At 32.0% G+C, this 21157-nt stretch overlaps 1 protein-coding gene across 1 annotated transcript in view; it reads left to right on the top strand.

Moving 5' to 3' along the window:
- Positions 1–21157, top strand: part of LOC114336529 (cytoplasmic FMR1-interacting protein) — a 145655-nt gene that overhangs the window by 20838 nt on the left and 103660 nt on the right. Inside the window, exon 6 of the mRNA XM_050641484.1 lies at positions 16335–16549. Coding sequence (XP_050497441.1) covers positions 16335–16549 — 215 coding nt within the window. The remainder of the gene's footprint in view (positions 1–16334; positions 16550–21157) is intronic.

Genomic DNA, 21157 nt, shown 5'->3' with positions numbered 1-21157 from the left:
TTCACTGGCACTCTTATTAAAAATCCTAATACTGCCACTGAAACCACAGATACGACAGCGCCAGCGACTGGAACGCTGTGTTTACACGTGTCTACAACCACTGGCACGGGGTTAAAGGGGACGCGGACGAGGGCCACTGGCATGAAAAATAGACCAGCCTTCTATTCGAGACAGCGCTGGCAGACAGCGCTGGACTGGAGCAAAAAAGCGTTTACATGATGCCACTACCATGCCAGCACTGTCGTTCCAGTTCGACTGGCGCCAGTTACTGGATACATGTAAACCTGCCTTAACTGTTTACATAATTTTTTTTGAGGATGTCTTTTTTAATATGTCATTTTAACCTCTTTAAATATTAAATTATATAACACTTTTCAAAAATATTTGTTTTATATTCATTTATTCAATAAAATATGCGCTGGGGTCTCTTTGGGACCCCGCTTGGCTTTTAACGTTAGACACAAATTTAGTGCTCTATCGACATAAAATCTTTTGTCTTTTCTTTTTTTAAACAACTATTCTAAATGGGAAATAAACCACAATCTAACTAAAACAAAAATGATTTTATTAGCGTTTCGACGTCCAAATCGGATGTCGTTGTCAAAATACAAAATTTGATAAAATAAACAAAAATGTTGTTGCTTAGTAAAAAATTCTTCTAATAATTTATTTGATCTGACTCATTTATATCGGCAATTCAGACATATGTTATACATTTTACAGTAGAAGACTTTAAAGTGATATTGCCATTATTCATGAGTTGCGTTAAATTTTTTTATTTTAAATTGGGTCTTATTTCCCATTTAGAATAGTTGTTTACAAAAATGCCACAAGGAAGTAGCTTCAGAAAAACATTTTCTTTTTTTTTCAACTTCCACTTTGGAATTTGTAATAAATAGTCCTATCTGGTTTCATTGACACTTTGTCTCTAATATTTATGGCTGAGGTAGAGTTATAGCATAATCAAAACGGAATTCCGTCAGAATGCGCAATAAAGTGCCGATATCAATTTTGGTATATGAAATTCGATATGTTTAAGAAATTACAGAAGCCACTTAAAGATAAGATATTTTAACATCTCATTAATTATTGTAAATTAGTCGATGGATATTAGTACAGTTAAAGTAATAAGACAATAAAGATTACGCAAGAGAAATTAAACGTTTTTTCTACTTTTAAGGACAAAAAAAAAACAAGTTCATTTGTTTATAATCAACATAAAGAGAAGAAAACAGTTGTAGAATGTATGATCCATAAATAATAACAAAACTGTAAAACACACATGTTTATTTGTAGTGAAATTTTCAGTTTTTCATGTTAACTATTTTTTTTCTAAGGAAATAAAAGCTTTCAACATTGAATTTTGCACATGTTATTTAGGGCTTAATGTAACAAATAAAAGTCAATAAACAAACTGGGGTACTTTTGGAACATTTCAAGTATATTTTAGTGATTTTTTTTGAAACTATGGTACAATAATTTTATTATTAAATTAAATCAGCATATTAAGTATAATTCAAAGCATATTTAAAAAAAAAATCAAGGAAAAATATTAAAACATAAGCCAACCGTGGCAAATTTTTACAGACACCTCCAAAAAATAGGATTTTGCGGTGGACATCAGAACTCATCATTGGATCATGTCAAAATTCAAAAAGATGTTAGAATGGACTCTCTCTATAACGAACACGGATATTACGAGGTTTCGCTTATAACGAGGTACGCTAGATGTCCCATGAAATTCCTATTGAACTATAACACCTCTATAACGAGGAAAAATGAAATCGAAGAATATGTTTCTTTACCCGTTTTTAGCGAAGTAATGGCTATAAATAAATACTCCAACTGCCTGTATATAGAAATGTCCAACGCCTGTGTTATTATCGAGGCCAGTGGTGTAATAAACACCGCCTGCAATAAACTTCTTTCTGTTTATCCATCGACCGATATTGAATACATATTGTAGGAAAGGCTATAGCGGGATAAGATGGTCAAAAATGCCCCCGCACCGATCAGCCCTGCTACTTATGTTTTCGATAAAGGATATAAAATTATGACCTCATGCAAATTTTTAGCTTCCCAGAGGTCCTAAAACGTCTTAAATCGAGAAAAGAAGAATTTTTAGGTTTTCTTTTTTTGTGAGCGCAATTTTACTTTAAAAAATCTGAAAAAATTCAAGAGGTTGTATCTTTTGAATACAAAACAACTTAATTTTTTTCAGATTTTTGTAATGAAAAATGAGCCCAGGAAAAATTTTTGAAATTTTCAAAAAATTTTTAGGTTATGATAATATGATTTGGCCAACTTTTAAATAGTATTTATGTACTTTTTGCCGTTCTTTTAAATGGCAGAGGCAGAATTTTTAATATCTGAGCGGAAAGAACGAAAAAATCGAAAAAACCGCTTTTGGCTGTCTCGAGATGCATCTCGGGACAGCCAATTTTAGGATTTAGGATCCTGACTACAACAACTGAAAAAAAAATAAAATTGTGAATTTTGTCATAAAATTTGGCATGTGGGGTTATAATAATATTTGGAACAACTTTTCCAAATAACTTTTATCGATATCTGTAACGCGAAGCAAATCGAATCGCATATCGAAAATTCACCCTGTTTGTGGATTCGCAGTAGGCCGCGTCTAAAATTTAAAGTTCAGTTGACTATTTTAAAAATTGTGAACCATCAACCTGTATGACTGCAAAATTTCAAATCTGTATATATTTTGATAGCCGAAACATAGGGGTGTCTTCATCTTAATTACGACACACTGTATCTTATCAATTCGATAATTTATTGCAACTAATATAGTCGTATTTTTTATAGATTCACAATATACAATGAGAATACTGACTAATTCACTAATTTTATCATAAAAAGTTCAAATTGATTGCATTGAAATATTGAACCAATTAATGCGTATTAATATATTATTATAATAGAGTGAGTTTTATGTATAAAAACCCTCAAGTATCTCGGAAACGGCTTGTACGTTTTTCATAGGTTTTGGTGGGGAGGGGTTTTCTAATGCAGCCGATATTACAGTGATAATTACATTGTTGTCAGATTTTCCGTTTTTCTGGAAATCTAATGAACTTGCTTATTTCAAATAGAACACCCTGTATATTTTTTGCGTTTCGAAGTCCTTAAGATATACTGATTATTTTTTATTTTATATTCTCTATACCTAAATGCCATAGTTTCGGAGTTATTGCTACATTTATTTAAAAAAAAATTAAAGAAATTAAAAATCAATTTTTTCGGCCCGTGTAGACATTATTTTACGTTCTTTGGATCATTGGGAACAAAAAAAGGTCTTTTGTAATTTTTCTCTAATCGTTTTCGAGTTATAAACAATTTAAAACTGAAAAAAATCGAATAATGACCATTTTTAAGGTTCAAAAACAAAAATAAAAAACATTATTTTTGAAGCTGCGGAGTACCCAAAACCTTCTTCCAGGGGCTCGCTATAAAAATTTTTGGCACGTTTTATTCTAAAACATTGCTTTTTAATAAATGTTAATGAAGCGCATATGAGAGGACGGGCGATCGGGCTGCATTAACAACTAAAAAACAATATTTTAGAATGAAACAAACTCAAATTACTTATTGGTAACTGATAAAATAAGGCTTTAGCTTGAATTTCTATACTTGGCAGTTTCAAAAATAATATTTTTGATTTGTGTTTTTTAACCTTGAAAATCGTAATTATTCGATTTCTTTTTAGTTTTAAATTATTTATAACTCGAAAACGATTAACTTTAGAGAAAAATTACAAGAGAACTTTTTTGTTCCCAATGGTCCAAAGAACGTAAAATAATGTCTACGCAGGCCGAAAAAATTGATTTTTATAATTTGTTTACAAAGTTTTTTTAAATAAATGTAGCAACAACTCCGAAATTATGGCCTTTAGGTATAGGGAATAAAACATGGAAAATAATCAGTATTTCTTAAGGACTTCAAAACGCAAAAAATATACAGGTGTTCCATTTGAAATAACAAAGTTAATTAGATTTTCAGAAAAACGGAAGATCTGACAACAATGTAAGTATTACTATAATATCGGCTACATTAGAAAACCCCAACCCACCACAATCCATAAAAATCGTTCAAGCTATTTCGGAGATAATTGAGGGTTTCCATACATAAAACTCACTCTGTATATTATATTATTACACATAATTATATACACATTATTAATACACATTAATTATTAATACACATTAATAATTGGTTCAATACTTCAATGCAATCAATTTGAACTTTTTATGATAAAATTAGTGAATTAGTCAGTACTTTGATTGTATATTTTGATATACAATCGGTCATGTCTTCATGATAATCGGCAGATGATTCGTTGATGTTTTTGGCACACAGTAACAATGCATTTCGTACAAATCCCTGTTCACTACCAGCATGCAAGATTATTATACGTTTCCCCCTTGAACATGGTGTATTTAAACTGCAGCTCTGAGAGTTATCTACCCAACCATACTTAACGACGTCATGTGTGTCAAACCAGATCTCGTCTAGATATATTATTAATCTGTTAGACTGTCGATATTCTTTGATTTTGTGTAAATATTCCTGCCTAAGTTTGACTATTCGCTGCGACTCCATTATTACCATTCTGTCATTTATTTTCTTATATCTAAACCCACAGTCTATCAAAATATTTCGCAATGTTGCTAAACATTTGTAAGCATAACTAGGATATTCTCTTAGTGCATCCTGGATCATTAATGTAGGCACCTTGTTTTTCTTATAGAAATTATACAGTCTTTCGAATAATATTTTTATCGACATCGTCTATTTTTCTGAATTTTTGATTCGTTCGTTTTCGTTTTAAACCGTGATTTATAACGTTTCCTTCCCTTACAATACGATAAATTGTCGATGCTGATAGTTTGGTAAGTTCACTTATTCTATTTAGAATAGTTCTATCGGAGTTTTGATCATTTTATTTTTTTAAGCACTCGTATATGTTCAAAACAATACGTTGACACTGCACATGTAGGTCTTTGTTTTTAAACTCTAAACTGCTTTCAACACAACTCGATTCTGGGTTAATATTTTCCTCATTTTCAAATGGTCGCCAAAAGGCCATATTGACAGTACAGCGTGTCTACTTGAGTTGGAAACATATGGGAAACTTTTTTATTATTAATTTTACGAAAAAAAGTTATTCTTTATAAAAAGTTCTGCATGCCCCAAAACCTAAGATTCAATCATCAGATATCAAATTTTCTGAATATTATACGAGGTATGTCAAAAAATATGAACTTCGTTCAAGAGTAAAGTACCTTTATTTCTCTCAATATCGAAAATGCTTATTCTGAAAAGTTGTTTGGAAATAAAAACTAAGCTCAAATATGCAATTACATGCTTCTAATTGGAAAAAAATATTTTCCAAATTTTTCTCAAATTTATTGATACTAACTTCGTTTTGATTCATTACACATACGATAACTCTTTTATTATTACTTTTACGAAAAAAAGGTATTCTTTATAAAAAGCTCTGTAGGTCATAAGGCCGAAGATGCAACCAACAGATATCACATTTTATTAATTTTATACGAGTTATGTCAAAAAATATGAATTTCACTCAAGAGTAAAGTACCTTTATTTTTCACAATATTGAAAACAGTTATTAAAAAAGTTGTTTAGAACTAAAAACTATGTGTCAATATGCAATTACATCCTTCTAATTGAAATACTGTGAAATATAAAGGTGCTATAATATTGAGCGAATTTCATATTTTTTGACACACCTCGTATAAAATTAATAAAAGTTGATATATCATGGTTGTGTCTTAGATTTTAGACCATGCAAAGCTTTTTACGCAGAATAACTTTTTTTCGTAAAATGAATAATAAACGAGTTATCATATTTGTAATAATTAAAAACAATGTTGGGTATCCTTAAATTTGAGAAAAAATTTTTTTTTTCAATAAGAAGCATGTAATTGCATATTTGATCTTAGTTTTTAATTCCAAACAACTTTTTATCATAAGAATTTTCGATATTGAGAGAAATAAAGGTACTTTACCCTTGACCGAAATTCATATTTTTTGACATACCTCGTATAATATTCAGAAAATTTGATATCTGATGATTGAATCTTAGGTTTTGGGGCATGCAGAACTTTTTATAAAGAATAACTTTTTTTCGTAAAATTAATAATAAAAAAGTTTCCCATATGTTTCCAACTCAAGTAGACACGCTGTATATTATTAAATAAAACACTTCACACACACAGCACAAGTTGTAAAATACTAATAGTCCAGAAAGCCACTGCGCATCCGCTAGGAAAAATATTCTAATTCGGATTTTTTGCACAATCTTACTCAAAAAGGACCCCTTTTAACAAATTTGCATGTTGCCAGGACCAAAAGTTGGTCAAAAATTTTTAAACGTTTTTTTTTGTTTTTTTCCAAAAATTATTTTTTTGCATGGAACAAAATTTTTTTATGTTTTTTAAATCATTACAAACAGAAAAGGTCTTTAGTGACTTTTCTCTAAAGTCGATAGTTTTTGACATATAAGCGATTAAAAATTGAAAAATTGCGAAATCGGCCATTTTTAACCCTCAAAATCTATGTGAAAATCTGAAAATTTGAATGTTGCCAAGGTAGGTAGATATTCTTTAAACATCGATTAATGAAATCCCGAAGAGTTTTTTGCAATACAATATCATAAACCATTTTGTTTTTTAATTGCCAATCAAGCGTGCGCGACACTATTTTCCACCATTGCATGTGTATGCGGTATGGTGCAAATGAGAGGAATAAATTCGTTATTTCGTAAACCGGCGACTTTAAGGAAAAATCCCGAAACAGGTCGATTTTTATTTTTAAGTTATGATATTGTAGCATATATGGTATACTAGTGACGTCATCCATCTGGGCGTGATGACGTAATCGATGATTTTTTTAAACGAGAATAGGGGTCGTGTGCTAGCTCATTTGAGAGGATCTTCAATTCTCTATTCAGTAATATAAATATTTACATAATTATTTATACAGAGTGTCCAATAATTTAATTTTTTTTTTCAATTTGCCAAATGATTTAATTTAATAAAAATTTTTTGGACACCCTGTATAAATAATTATGTACATGTTTATATTACTGAATAGAGAATTGAAGAAACTTTGAAATGAGCCAGCACACGACCCGTATTCTCATTTAAAAAAATCATCGATTACGTCATTACGCCCATATGGATGACGTCACTAGTATATTATATATGCAACAATATCATAACTTAAAAATAAAAACCGACCTGTTTTGGGATTTTTCCTTAAAGTCACCGGTTTACGAAATAACGAATTTATTCCTTTCATTGCACCATACTGTATACACATGCAACGGTGGAAAATAGTGTCGCGCACGCTTGATTGGCAATTAAAAAACAAGGGGGTTTTTGATATTGTATCGCAAAAAACTCTTCGGGATTTCATCAATCGATGTTTAAAGAATATCTACCTACCTTGGCAACATACAAATTTTCAGCTTTTCACATAGTTTTTGAGGGTTAATTAAAAATGGCCGATTTCGCAATTTTTCAATTTTTAATCGCTTATATGTCAAAAACTATCAACTTTAGAGAAAAGTCACTAAAGACCTTTTCTGTTTGGAATGATCCAAAAAACCTAAAAAAATTTTGTTCCATGCAAAAAAAAAAATTTTAGGAAAAAAACAAAAAGAAACGTTTAAAAAATTTTTGACCAATTTTTGGTCCTGGCAACATGCAAATTTGTTAAAAGGGGTCCTTTTTGAGTAAGCTTGTGCAAAAAATCCGAATTAGAATATTTTTCCTAGCGGATGCGCAGTGGCTTTCTGGACTATAAACAAATATCGTTGATTGAATATCCGAATTCAATCAGCGCAAATATTTAGCTGTAACAGCACTGGTATGACTAGTGTGACCAACTCCAATTCAGTCGAATTCGGGACATGGCTGAAAAAATACCTAAAATCCGGGACTTTTCAATGAAAATCGGGCCATTTTTTTTAAACATTGAACTTTAATATTAGGTTTGTTCTAGCATCAGTTTCAAACGGTTTGAAACCATCAGCGAATAGTGGACCAGCGCAAGTAGAGGGGATAGCACTGGTGACTGTGTTATGTTCTCTCACTGATCAACTGTTTGCTGACGGTTTCTGACTAGTTTGACTGTTTGCTACAACTAACCTATTATATCATGCTTTTATTCATTATACAGGGTGTTTGGTAAAGAATGGGCCATAGCTTAACGTTAGATTCCTTAAGTTAAAATAGGTCGATTTAAGCTAACTTACCTTAGTACAAAAGTTGATAATAACCGAAATACAGGGTGTCAAAGTTAAACTTTTATTTTATTTATTTTTGAATATTTCCTGACAGGCATGGGACAACAACACGAAAGTTGGTAAGTGGTGCTGGTACTGTACACCCTACTAAACTATGTTAAACAAACGTTTCTGGCTACTACCAGAGGCGTACGACGGGGGAACGTGAATGGTTGACCCTTCCCAAATTCTACGCCACTGGCGGAATTTCTATATTAGTGCAATTTTTTGATTCTCCAATACTTTCTATGTAAAAAACATACTCTTCATTCGTAACGATTAAGCCATTAGTTTTAGAGATATTTGAAGCTAAAAACGAAGGAGCATAATACATTAATCAAAATAAGTGTGGCTTTTCATTTTTAACTTCAAATATCTCGAAAACTAATGACTTTATCGTTACGAATGAAAAGTATATTATTTGCATAGAAAATATTAGAGAATCTAAAAATTATGCTAAAATAGCAGTTTCATCAGTGGCGTAGAATTTGGGAAGGGTCAACCATGCACTTTCCCCTGTCGTACGCCTCTGGTATTAACCACAAACGATTATTTAACATAATTTAGTAGGGTGTATAGTACCTACACTTTCTGCCAAGTACCATAAGGATATGTCAAATAGTTTTATAGTACCGGTCACACATAGTTCTTAAAGTTTTAAATAAAGAATAAATTATTTAAAAAAATTACTTTAAATAATTTGACATATCCGTGTGATACTTTGCAAAAAGTGTAGGCACTGTACACCCTACTAAATTATGTTAAATAATCGTTTCTGGCTACTACCAGAGGCGTACGACAGGGAAAGTGAATGGTTGACCCTTCCCAAATTCTACGCCATTGATGAAACTGCTATTTTAGCATAATTTTTACATTCTCCAATACTTCCTATGCAAATAATATACTCTTCGTTCGTAACGATAAAGTCATCAGTTTTCGAAATATTTGAAGTTAAAAATGAAAAGGCACACTTATTTTGATTAATGTATTATGCTCCTTCGTTTTTAGCTTCAAATATCTCGAAAACTAATGGCTTAATCGTTACAAATGAAGAGTATGTTTTTTACATAGAAAGTATTGGAGAATCAAAAAATTGCACTAAAATAGCAATTCCGCCACTGGCGTAGAATTTGGGAAGGGTCAACCATTAACATTCCCCCGTCGTACGCCTCTGGTAGTAGCCAGAAGCGTTTGTTTAACATAGTTTAGTAGATTGTACAATACCCGCACCACTTACCAAATTTCGTGTTGTTAGCCCATGCCTGTCAGGAAATATTCAAGAATAAATAAAATAAAAGTTTAACTTTGACACCCTGTATTTCGGTTATTATCAACTTTTGTACTAAGGTAAGTTAGCTTAAATCGACCTATTTTAACCTCAGGAATCTAAAGTTAAGCTATGGCCCATTCTTTACCAAACACCCTGTATATTTAACATTTTTATGTTGACAATATATTTGATGGTTTACATTTTTATCCGTTGTCAACGTTTCGACTTCCTATCTGGAAATCTCCCACCAATTTTCGTCCCACGAATTCAATTTGATGTGAATTCTTAGAAGAAATTCAAAATTTCAAAATAGAAACTTTCCAAAACGTTGAGAATTCGGATGTTCCAAATTTTCCGGACTAGTTGGTCACACTAGGTATGACTAAAACTTCTTAAACGGCATTTCTTATCTCTACATGACATGTAATACACACCCACCGACAGTCCGAGCGATAACAAATTTCCAAGCAGTATGTAAAATATTGATGATTTTAAATAACTTATCAATGTCCAATAAATATTTTATGGGATGTACGTTATTTGTCTGTTTCTTCCATAACTCTTCTACGAAGTACGGGGGTTGTTCAAATAGGTTTGAAACATTGAGGCGTGTTATTTATAATTTAAATTGATGACCGGTAATGAGATATTGAACTGCCCTTATAAATCGCGTCGGAGTGAAATATTTTAACTGACATTATAAAAACTTTACGAAGTTTCATTGTTCAGGTCGACCATCGACACCTAATAAACTACGTAAGAGGCATCAAAACATTTCAATATTATTGTTGTCTGATATAACGAGATCCGCTTATAACGAGGTAATTAGTCCGCCATTTCAGTTCTCGTTATAGAGGGAGTCTACTGTATTAGCTTATGAGTTTCTCGAGGTAACCCTGTCTAGTTGTTTTAGTTTTAACGCTTTTTGACTTTTTGGTATTATTCAGAAGTCAAAACAACGAATTTTTTTGCAAAAAAGGGTGAATTTTAATATATTTATTTTTCTTTATTTTATTTTTAATGATGTTTGAGTTCTTGGTATCACTCGCAAGTAAAAAAAAACGAAATTCTTTGTAACAAAAGGGTGAAAATCAACATATTTATTATTGTTAAACAAAAAATAAGGATTAAAACAAATATATCTCGACAACGTTACCTCACGAAATTTCTATGCGGAAAAAGATCTATGCAAAATTTCAGGTGGATCGGTCAAGTAGTTTTTGAGTTACAATGTTGACCACCTTTGAAAAAGCAATTTTGAGAAAAACTCATTTAAAGTTTTGACTACTTCGCCTTCTTTTTGTCTGTCGAATCGTAAAGTGATGCACACCGAAATATGCGTTTGAATGTTTTTGAAAATTCTGATTTTTTTTTTATTAGGTTGTAAAAACTTTTGTCGCGTGTTGTTTACATGGCAGATATATCAAAGTTATAAACAATTTTTTGCAACGAAATTAATAATAAAACCTTACATTTAATCAAAATTACATTTATTCAATACAGCTTGTACATAAAATGTTTGAATGAACAGAACAAATCTCTTACATGCCTTACATCTTGTTAGAGATTTTCTGTCTTTTTACCATCCACAGTCTTTACATTGTCCACGTTTTGGACTTTCACATGTATTTCCACTTGTTCCAGCTACTGCATGTATGTAAAGGGCCTAGCCGGGTAAGATGATGAAAAATGCCCACAACTCGATTCAAATTCCATATAGGTCACCGTTTAGCACATATAGAGAAACTCACTTTCTGAAATTTTTAGCCCCCTAGGTGGCCACGTGACCCATCTAGAGCCTAATTAGGCTTTTTATGTTTCAATTTTTGATCTCAGCCGCATCAAGAGCTAGCGAAACACTTTAAATAAAAAAGTTGTAAGTTTCAAAAAGTTCTGTCCGAAAATTTTTTTTTTAATTTTTGGCGGAAAATTAAAATTTTAGGACGATTTTAAAATTTTAAATGAGTATAAAAAATAACTAAGACATTCGTTTTCACGAACAAAATGTATAACGTGTATTTTTGCATGTTTCACCCTGAATTTTTTCAGATTTTTAAAATTGGTGAAACGTACTTTTAAAAATTAAAAACCGCGTTTTTTTTTCGCTTTTTGATACAATTTTATACATGGTGTTTAAAAAAAATAACACCGTCACTAGGATAGATAAAAAACTGAAAAACAATTAGGGTTTGCTTAATAAAAAATTTTTGTGATGCATTTTCAAGATACAGGGCTTTGAAGAAAACAAAATTTTACACATTTTTTACGATTTTGCCGAAACTACTGGCAACATTGTAATAAAATTTGGCAGGTTTTAAGAGGTAGTTATTGTGTATTTTGTGACATACAATTAAGAATTTTATTAACATTTTTTAATTCCTCGTTCAGTTGGTGACAAAAATCTATCTTCCCATTTTTTCATACGACGCGCCATTTTTATGCAAGAAATAAAACAAACCCTTACAAAGTATTCGAACTACTATGTTAAGTTTCTATACAATCTACATCTACATTATACCGCAACTCGTACATCCATAAAAACTTAATTCCAATACTTTGGAAGTATTAAGATATTTTATTTTTACATGAAAACGGCGCGTCGTATAAAAAAAAAGAAAGATAGATTTTTTGTCACAAATGCAACGAAGAATTCAAAAATGATTGTTAATTTGAAATATATCAGTGGCGTACTATCTTTTTTTCTTTAAAAAGTTCAGACCATTACTCGTTTGCGCGCCAATGATGAATATAAAATTCTTAATTGTATGTCAAAACATGCACAATAACTACCTCTTAAAACCTGCTAAATTTTATTACAATGTTGGCAGTAGTTTCGGCAAAATCGTAAAAAATGTGTAAAATTTTGTTTTTTTAACGCCCTGTACTTGAAAATGAATGGCATTACAAAAAATTTTGATTAAGCAAACCCCATTGTTTTTCAGCTTTTGAAGTTATACTTCTTTAGGCGCGATTGAGATTGAGGATGGTATTAGTCTTCATACGGGCTCTGATTGGGTGTTGAAATGATCTGTCAATAATTGTTCAATATGGAGGTTATCGGTAAACAAAAATGTTGTATAATATATTAGTTTTTATTGTTGTGAGGACAGAAATAAAATCAAATTTATAATTATAGTGACTTTTTAAATAGTTTTGAAAAGCCACAGGTACGTAATTCTAAATGTTTCAGTTGTATTCCAATAAAAAATGATCTTCATACCTATTTCGAAAATGTAAAAAAAATAATGTACTTACCTAGTACTTGCTATGCTATACCCCTAGTAGGCAATGCTTTAATTTACATAATCTGATTACGAACAAACTTTCTACAAATTTTCATCTAATGTATCGTTTTCTTACTCTATATATTGTTGTATTTTACTTCGACAAAAATCAAACTAATAAAAATTCATATAAACAAAATGTCAAAAAGTTGTTCAGTTTGTGTATATTCCCACATGACGTATACGCGAAGGTGGTGCAGTTTGAAATCGCTTCGACTCTCGTACGGCGGGATACACAGGAAGTAGGTTCAGCCCAATGCAAGTTATATCATTTTTTTTAATTTTTTTATAGATTTTATGATTGTAAGTATATTATTATACAGGGTGGCCCGAAAAGATTGGTCATAAATTATACCACAGATTCTTGGGTCAAAAATAGGTTGATTGAACCTCACTTGATATATACAATAGTGCACACAAAAAAAGTTACAGCCCTTTGAAGTTACAAAATGAAAATCGATTTTTTTTCATTTATCGAAAACCCTTAGAGATTTTTTATTGAAAATGGACATGTGGCATTCTTATGGCAGCAACATCTTAAAAAAAAATTAAAGTGAAATTTGTGCACCCCATAAAAATTTTATGGGGGTTTTGTTCCCTTAAACCCCCCAAACTTTTGTGTACGTTCCAATTAAATTATTATTGAGGCACCATTAGTTAAACACAGTGTTTTTAAAACTTTTTTGCCTCTTAGTACTTTTTTAATAAGGTAGTGTTTATCGAGATATTTTGAATATTTGTCGAATCCACCACATATTTGTATATGGTTAAGTACGATTATAGAGACCGGTTAGAAATCTGAAAATTTATTTATAATGTACATGTTTGTTTACAAAAAAAGACTAGAAGGCAAAAAAGTTTTAAAAACACTGTGTTTAACTAATGGTACCACAATAATAGTTTAATTGGAACGTACACAAACATTTGTGGGGTTTAAAGGAACAAAACACCCATAAAATTTGTATGTAAATATGTTAAAAAAGAAGCCACATCTCGATAAAAACTCGCTTATAGAAAAAAATACTAAGAAAGAAAAAAATAGTAAGAGGCAAAAAAGTTTTAAAATCGTTGTGTTTAACTAATGGTACCACAATAATGAATTAATTGGAACGTACACAAAAGTTTGGGGGGGTTTAAGTGAACAAAACCCCCATAAAATTTTTATGAGGTGGACAAATCTCTCTATAATTTTGCTTTAAGATGCTTCTCCCATGATAATGATATATGTCCATTTTCAATAAAAAATCTCTAATAGTTTTCGATATATTGAAAAAAATCGATTTTCATTTTGTAACTTCAAAGGGCTGTAACTTTTTTTATGAGCACATTTGTACAAAGGTAAGTTAGGTTCAATCGAACTATTTTTGACTGCAGAATGTCTGGTATAATTTATGACCAATCTTTTCGGGACACCCTGTATAATTTTTTTTCAGAAAATACGTATTTAATTAAAATTTTTGGCAACAATTATTATTCAGAAATCATTTGTGGCATTTTTCAATGTGTTTGTGTGTGTTTTATTCTTTTATTTTTTTAATTTTTGGTATTGTTTTAATAAAAATTTTTGGAAAGTAGTAGAGAAACTGTTTAAAGTATATTGATTTCGTTGAAATCATATAATAGAAGTATAACTTCTTACGTGCGTACAAAGTACACACATTCTTTTTTTTTATCTATTCTAGTGACGGTGTTACCTTTTTTTAAACACCATGTATAAAATTGTATCAAAAAGCGAAAAAAAAAACAAGAATGCGGTTTTTTATTTTTAAAGTACGTTTCACCAATTTTAAAAATCTGAAAAAATTCAGGGTGATACATTATGCAAAAAAACTTATAATTAATTAAAAAAACCTTATAAATTTTTTTCGTGAAAACGAATGTCTTAGTTATTTTTTTATACTCATTTAAAATTTTAAAATCGTCCTAAAATTTAAATTTTCCGCCAAAAATTAAAAAAAACATTTTTTCGGACAGAACTTTTTGAAACCCACAACTTTTTTGAAGTTATACTTCTTTACCGGCGATAGAGGGTGATTTTTTTTATATGTTAAAATCTATCAGCCCGGCGCATGCGCATTATAACTTTGTTCTGATTGGATGTTCAAATGACATGTCAAAAATTATCCGATATGGCAGCTGTGGTTTGGAGGTAAAGGTAAAGGTAAACAAATGTATAATATATTAGTTTTATTGTTGTGAGGACAGAAACAAAAAAGTTTATAATATTGTAGTGACTTTTAAATAGTTTTTAAAAGCAACAGGTACGTAATAATTGTTAATGTATCATGACTATAAACCTACCTATTTGATCTGCCAAAATACATAGTATGTAATACTTTTATTTCTATTTCTATCAATATTCACCTAATATATTGTTTTTTTACTCTATGTTTTGTTGTATTTTTTCAATTCTAAATCATTTCAATTCAAAATTAAAATAATTTGATCAATTTTCAAAATATCAAAATATCACAAGTTTAATCCGTTTAGTTAGTCGATCTTCGTAAATAATTACACATAATGTCCGTGGCTAAGCGGAGAAGGCAAATGAATTCCAATACCAACCGCTCTTATCAGCGCTGGTTCGAGTCCCAATAGAAACTTTCTTTTTTGTTTTTTTTTTAATACATTTTATGATTGTAAGTATATTTATTATATAATTGTATTTTTAGAAAATACGTATTTAGTTAAAAAAATTTTCGACAATTAATGTTCAGACATCATTTGTGGCTTGTTTAATGTGTTTGTGTGTGTTTTATTCTTTTATTATTTTAATTTTTGGCACTGTTCTAATAAAAATGCTTGAGAAGTAGTAAGTATAAATTAGTGTAATATTTAAACAAAATATAAATAAAAAGTATATTAATTTCGTTTAAATCATATAATAGAAGTATAACTTCTTACGTGCGTACAAAGTACACACACATTCTTTTATTTTAAGTTTTTCGCTAGCTCTCGATGCGGCTGAGATAAAAAATAAAAACATAAAAAGCCTAATTAGGCTCTAGGTGGGTCCGTTACCACTTAGGGGGCTAAACATTTCAGAAAGAGAGTTTCTCTATATGTGCTAAACGGTGACCTATATAGAATTCGAATCGAGTTGGGGGCATTTTTCATCATCTTACCTGGCTAGGCCCTTTATTTTGATTTTTTGTGTAATGTTGGTCTGGATTTGATTTAAAACGTTCCTTCCTTTTTTTATCAATTCTCCTTTCATACCATCATTTCCTGGCGCTTTGTGATCTTTAAGAGATGCTATCGCATTCTTTACTTCTTGAAGTGTTGGTGCTGGTATTTCCACATATGCAGAACGTAATGTAAAATCTGCTTTCTCCATCTCACTTCCAATATTTAGTAAATTCCGAAAGTATTCCTTACATCGTTCGACGATTTCTATTCTATCATTATTAGTTCATAAAATAATATAATTCTTACATTTTTTTGGTTTTAGGCGACCAGGTACAATTATACGGATGATGAAAAATTTGCCTTAATTGAAGTGATAGCAATGATCAAGGGCCTACAAGTGTTAATGGCTAGAATGGAAACTGTATTTACTGATGCAATAAGAAGAAACATTTACGCAGAGTTACAAGACTTTGTTCAGTTGTCATTAAGAGAACCTCTAAGAAAAGCAATAAAGAACAAGAAAGATTTAATTAGGAGGTGGGTGAAGTTGCGTTTTTATACAAAAATTAACCATCAAAAATGTTTTTTGTTTGTTATGGTCTTAATTTTATACTACACTTGCGAGCAAAAATCGACTCGTTCGATGAATTGTAGTTTATGCTTAGAAATTTTATGTTGTTTGAATTAAAACAACTAATTCAAAAAAATCTATTATTTCCTAAAAATAATTGTTTTATGCAAATTGGCAACGTGTTGTAAAGCTTGCCTGCTTCTGTATGGCATAGATCAGGAGTGGCCAAACTTTCTTAACAGTGTGCCACTATCTGTTTATGAAAAGTTAGTCGTGCCACCAAAAATTTTCTAACAAAAAATTCAATATTGTACTGCCACACAAATTCCACATATCAAACAGCAAGGCTTGGAAGTGCTGTGATGAGTAAATAAGAATTGTTCTTCCCACTCAGTTTTAAATTCACGAATCGCGATATCGTCCTCATATTTACGTTTTGAAGTTGATGGCTTACTCGTGGTCATTTCGAAAACAATTGTTTTAAAAGGAAATAAACTGTAAAAACACTATCTCACAAGGCAAACAGACTTGAAGCGTCTCGCACAAAAGTTGAGAATCAACTGAGTAGAGAATAACGTGAACGTGTCTAGCGCGAGGCAGTGGCGTACAATAAAAGACTGGCGTAGAATAAAAGACGAATTTTTAATTTTTTACTAAGTTAACTTTTTTTATTTTTTTTATTTTTCCAAAAAGTTCTCGCGTGCCACTTCTAAGACACCGCCGTGCCACACCGTGGCACGCGTGCCGTGGTTTGGCCACCCCTGGCATAGATAAACAATAGTTGCGTTCGCGGGTACCTGAAATTGTCAGAAAATTGGATAAATTGTCAGAACACGCATGCGCACTTTAAAGTAATATAAATAATATCGTTAATAGATAAATATACAAGGTATATTTACCTAGTATAATTTAATAATTAGTTATTAATATTAATTAAAAGTAAATATACCTTGTATATTTATCTATTAACGGTATTATTTATATTAAGTGAGGTTAGAAATTGTCGGCGACAATTTGTCAACTGTACCCGCGAACGCACTTATTGTAACGAGTGGTCGTCTCAGTCGCTTTTCAAACGTTGACGTGATGGACACTTCGAAGTGTCGTAAGTGAATATTTCACAAATGGATACTTCACCAGTGAAGGCAGCGGGGGTAATTGCGTTGTTACGAGAGGGCTATAGCCAGAGGACTGTCTACCGTCACTTACTTGTGACACAGTTAGTCGAAGCAATAAAGCACTGAACCTCCGAAAAAAAAACGAAAAGACGGATCTGTGACCCCGAGACTTTGTGACCCCGAGCCATAATATAATATTGAAAAACGGCATACAAAAAATGCATTCTTAAAGTGCATCTCAAACAGACAATAAAAAAATTCACAACTCGTCAATTATCGCCGGAAATGAGTTCAATTTTGTTACCCTGGGGTTTTTGGGGTCGCCGTCGTAAGTGATTTCCGGAGTCCCTGGTGCCAAGGGTACCTACTGTTTACTTCGTCATTAAAATTCATTAAAAAATTAGTCAAAATCATTACTCGGGGGGTTTTTAGGGTCACTAACGACGAATATGACATCGGAAGTGATCTACGGAGTACCTGGTGCCCAGGGTACCTACTGTTTACCTCGTTTTGTGGAGTTTTCGGCAAAAAATTTATTAAAAAACTAGTCAAAAATCATTACTCGGGGGATTTGGGGTCGCTAACGACGAATATGACATCGGATGTGATCTCAGGAATACATGGTGCTCAGGGTACCTACTGTTTACCTCGTCTTCGGGAGTTTTCGGCAAATTCATTAAAAAATTAGTCAAAAATCATTACTCAGGGTGTTTTTGGGGTCACTGACGACTAATATGGCATCGGAAGTGATCTCCGGAGTACCTGGTTCCCAGGGTACCTCGTGACTAATGATTTTTGACTAATTTTTTAATGAATTTGCCGAAAACTTCGGAAGACAAGGTAAACAGTAGGTACTTTGGGTATCAGGTACTCCGGAGATCACCTCCGATGTCATATTCGTCGTCAGAGACCCCAAAAACTCCCGAGTAATGATTTTTGACTAATTTTTTAATGAATTTGCTGAAAACTCCAGAAGACGAGATACCCTGGGCACTAGATATTCCGGAGATCACTTTCGATGTCATATTCGTCGTTAGAGACCCCAAAAATCCCCCAAGTAATGATTTTTGAATCATTTTTTAATAAATGTTATGCCAAAAACTCAAGACGGGGTAAACAGTAGGTACCTTGGGCACCAGGTACTCCGTAGATCACTTCCGATGTAATATTCGTCGTTAGTGACCCTAACCCCCTTTTGACTTTTTTAAAGAATTTTAATGAAGAGGTAAACAGTAGGTACCCTGGGCACCAGGTACTCCGGAGATCACTTACGACGTCATATTCGTTTTCAGCGACCTCAAAAACCCCAGAGTAACAAAATTAACTCATTTCCGCCGATAATTGACGAGTTCTGAATTTTTTATTGTCTGTGTGAGATGCACTTTAAGAATGCATTTTTTGTATGCAGTTTTTCAATAATATATCATGGCTCGGGTCACAAAGTTTCCTGGCGCATTCACGAATCGAATGCAAAAAGAATTATTAAGATCCGTCTTGTCGTTTTTTTTTCGGAGGTAAGGCCGATTTTAGTGCTTTATTGCTTCGCTTAAGGGTAAAAACATGCCGAAGATACATGGATGAGCGCGGTGTAGGTCGCGATCGCGGTCGAGGTTTACATCAATGACGGGCAGAACATACCAAAGATACTTTCCGTATCCTGTTTTGGCATCGACATCGCTGCAAACCGCGATGTAAGGTCGCGAGGGTGAAAGGGTGACACATCTATAGCGATACGCTTTAATTACTGTTTTTGCTAATTTTAATTTTAATAATTTTTCTCAAAACGAAATAATATGGGTCATATAAAATTCACAGTTAATATACAAACCAGATGCTAAGAAAGACACGGTTTTACGAAACGAAATGCATCTCTAACCATATGGTTTTTGGTGTGTTCAGTTTAACAAAATGAATTCCCCATAAATTAATTACCATATCAGAATATATGTGTCAACAACTCACAAAGGACATGCATTCGAGACGTTTCTTAAAACTGCAGATGTGTTCTGTTTTTAAACGCCAGATCTAAATAATTTATTGCCCTCTTCGGGCCATATTGTAGAAAGGCATAACATCGATCTAGTAGTGTTGTGGTTTTAGTTAGTCTTTTCACATCATGCGAACAACGCAGACACGCCCGAACTCTCGCTAACAATCGACCCTCTTCCGAGATATAGGCAAACACCTTTTTTTATTACCAAAATAAATAAATGTTTTACTGTTCGTTTGTTACACTTATTTTTATTATTTCAAATAATTGTTTCCGTCAACATACACCAACGGAACATTATACATCCTTGGTATGTGCGATCTCATATGAAAATGAAGGTTTGTTTTGATATCGATGTAGCGACCGCGATCGCGACCTACACCGCGCTCATCAATGTATCTTCGGCATGTTTTTACCCTTAGGTCACGATCGCGCTCTCTACATCGATATCAAAACAAACCTTTATTTTCTTAGATCGCACAAACCAAGGATGTATCACCCTCGCACAGGGCCCCCGTAAGGGTTACTGGCGCCTTTGTGCAAAAAAGGATTTTGGCGCCCCTCAAGGCATTTTGGATCATGTCTTTTATTTATTTTTTGAAGGTAGGTAGGTAGGTAGGTACCAAATAAACCAAAAACCTGAACTTTATAAGTCATATTTATAGTCCATTCACTCAAGGTAAAATATTATAAAACCTTCGAATTTTAAAGAACCGCTTGGATTGACATGACATTTGGCATGCACATAGCTAACATGTCAAAGAAAAAAGTTATATTGTGCTGATGTGTGCTTTTGCCCTGAATATGAGTTTCACGCCTTCTCGGGGGTGAAAAAACATACGTTTAAAAAAGTCCTGAATTTGATAAAATGACTGATTTTAAACAACTTTTGTTCTATAAAGTTTTTCACTAAGTCAATACTTTTCAAGTTATTTTCGAGTAAATAGGTTCATTTTTTAACAAAAAAACACGTTTTTGGACGGATTTTCCCAACTAACTCAAAAAGTAAGTATTTTATCGAAAAAAAATAGCTTATAAAAAGTGAAAAAAAAATGGTGTAATATATATGAAGTCTACAGACCCAGTAGAAGAAGAGTTGTAGCTAATGAAAAGGAGGTTATTATTGATTAATGATTATGATCATTAGGATTAATGATTATGAAAGCAGGTTATTTATGATTTTTTTTTAACATCAAAAGTAAAAAAGTTACGCTCAAAATAATGTTGGTACTTTTTTTGGTAAAAAAAAGATTGTGAAAAAATCACCCCCTAATTAGCATCCCAAATAAAATTAGTCGTTACCGGTTCACCACAAGTTACTTTACTTATGTATTGTTTATATGATCTGAAGTTTCATCGGTTCAAAGTGCTTATTTTTGAAAAGGCTGTAGTCAAAAGGGCTTGAACGCGTTACTAATCACGAGTGTATGCAAATTTTGAACAGCCATATCTTAACCAATTTTTGT

Source organism: Diabrotica virgifera, chromosome 10 (genome assembly GCF_917563875.1).
Source record: "Diabrotica virgifera virgifera chromosome 10, PGI_DIABVI_V3a".
Classification (NCBI taxonomy): domain Eukaryota; kingdom Metazoa; phylum Arthropoda; class Insecta; order Coleoptera; family Chrysomelidae; genus Diabrotica; species Diabrotica virgifera.
Note: the sequence above shows the minus strand (reverse complement) of the source record. Positions and strands in the feature narration are given on the sequence as shown.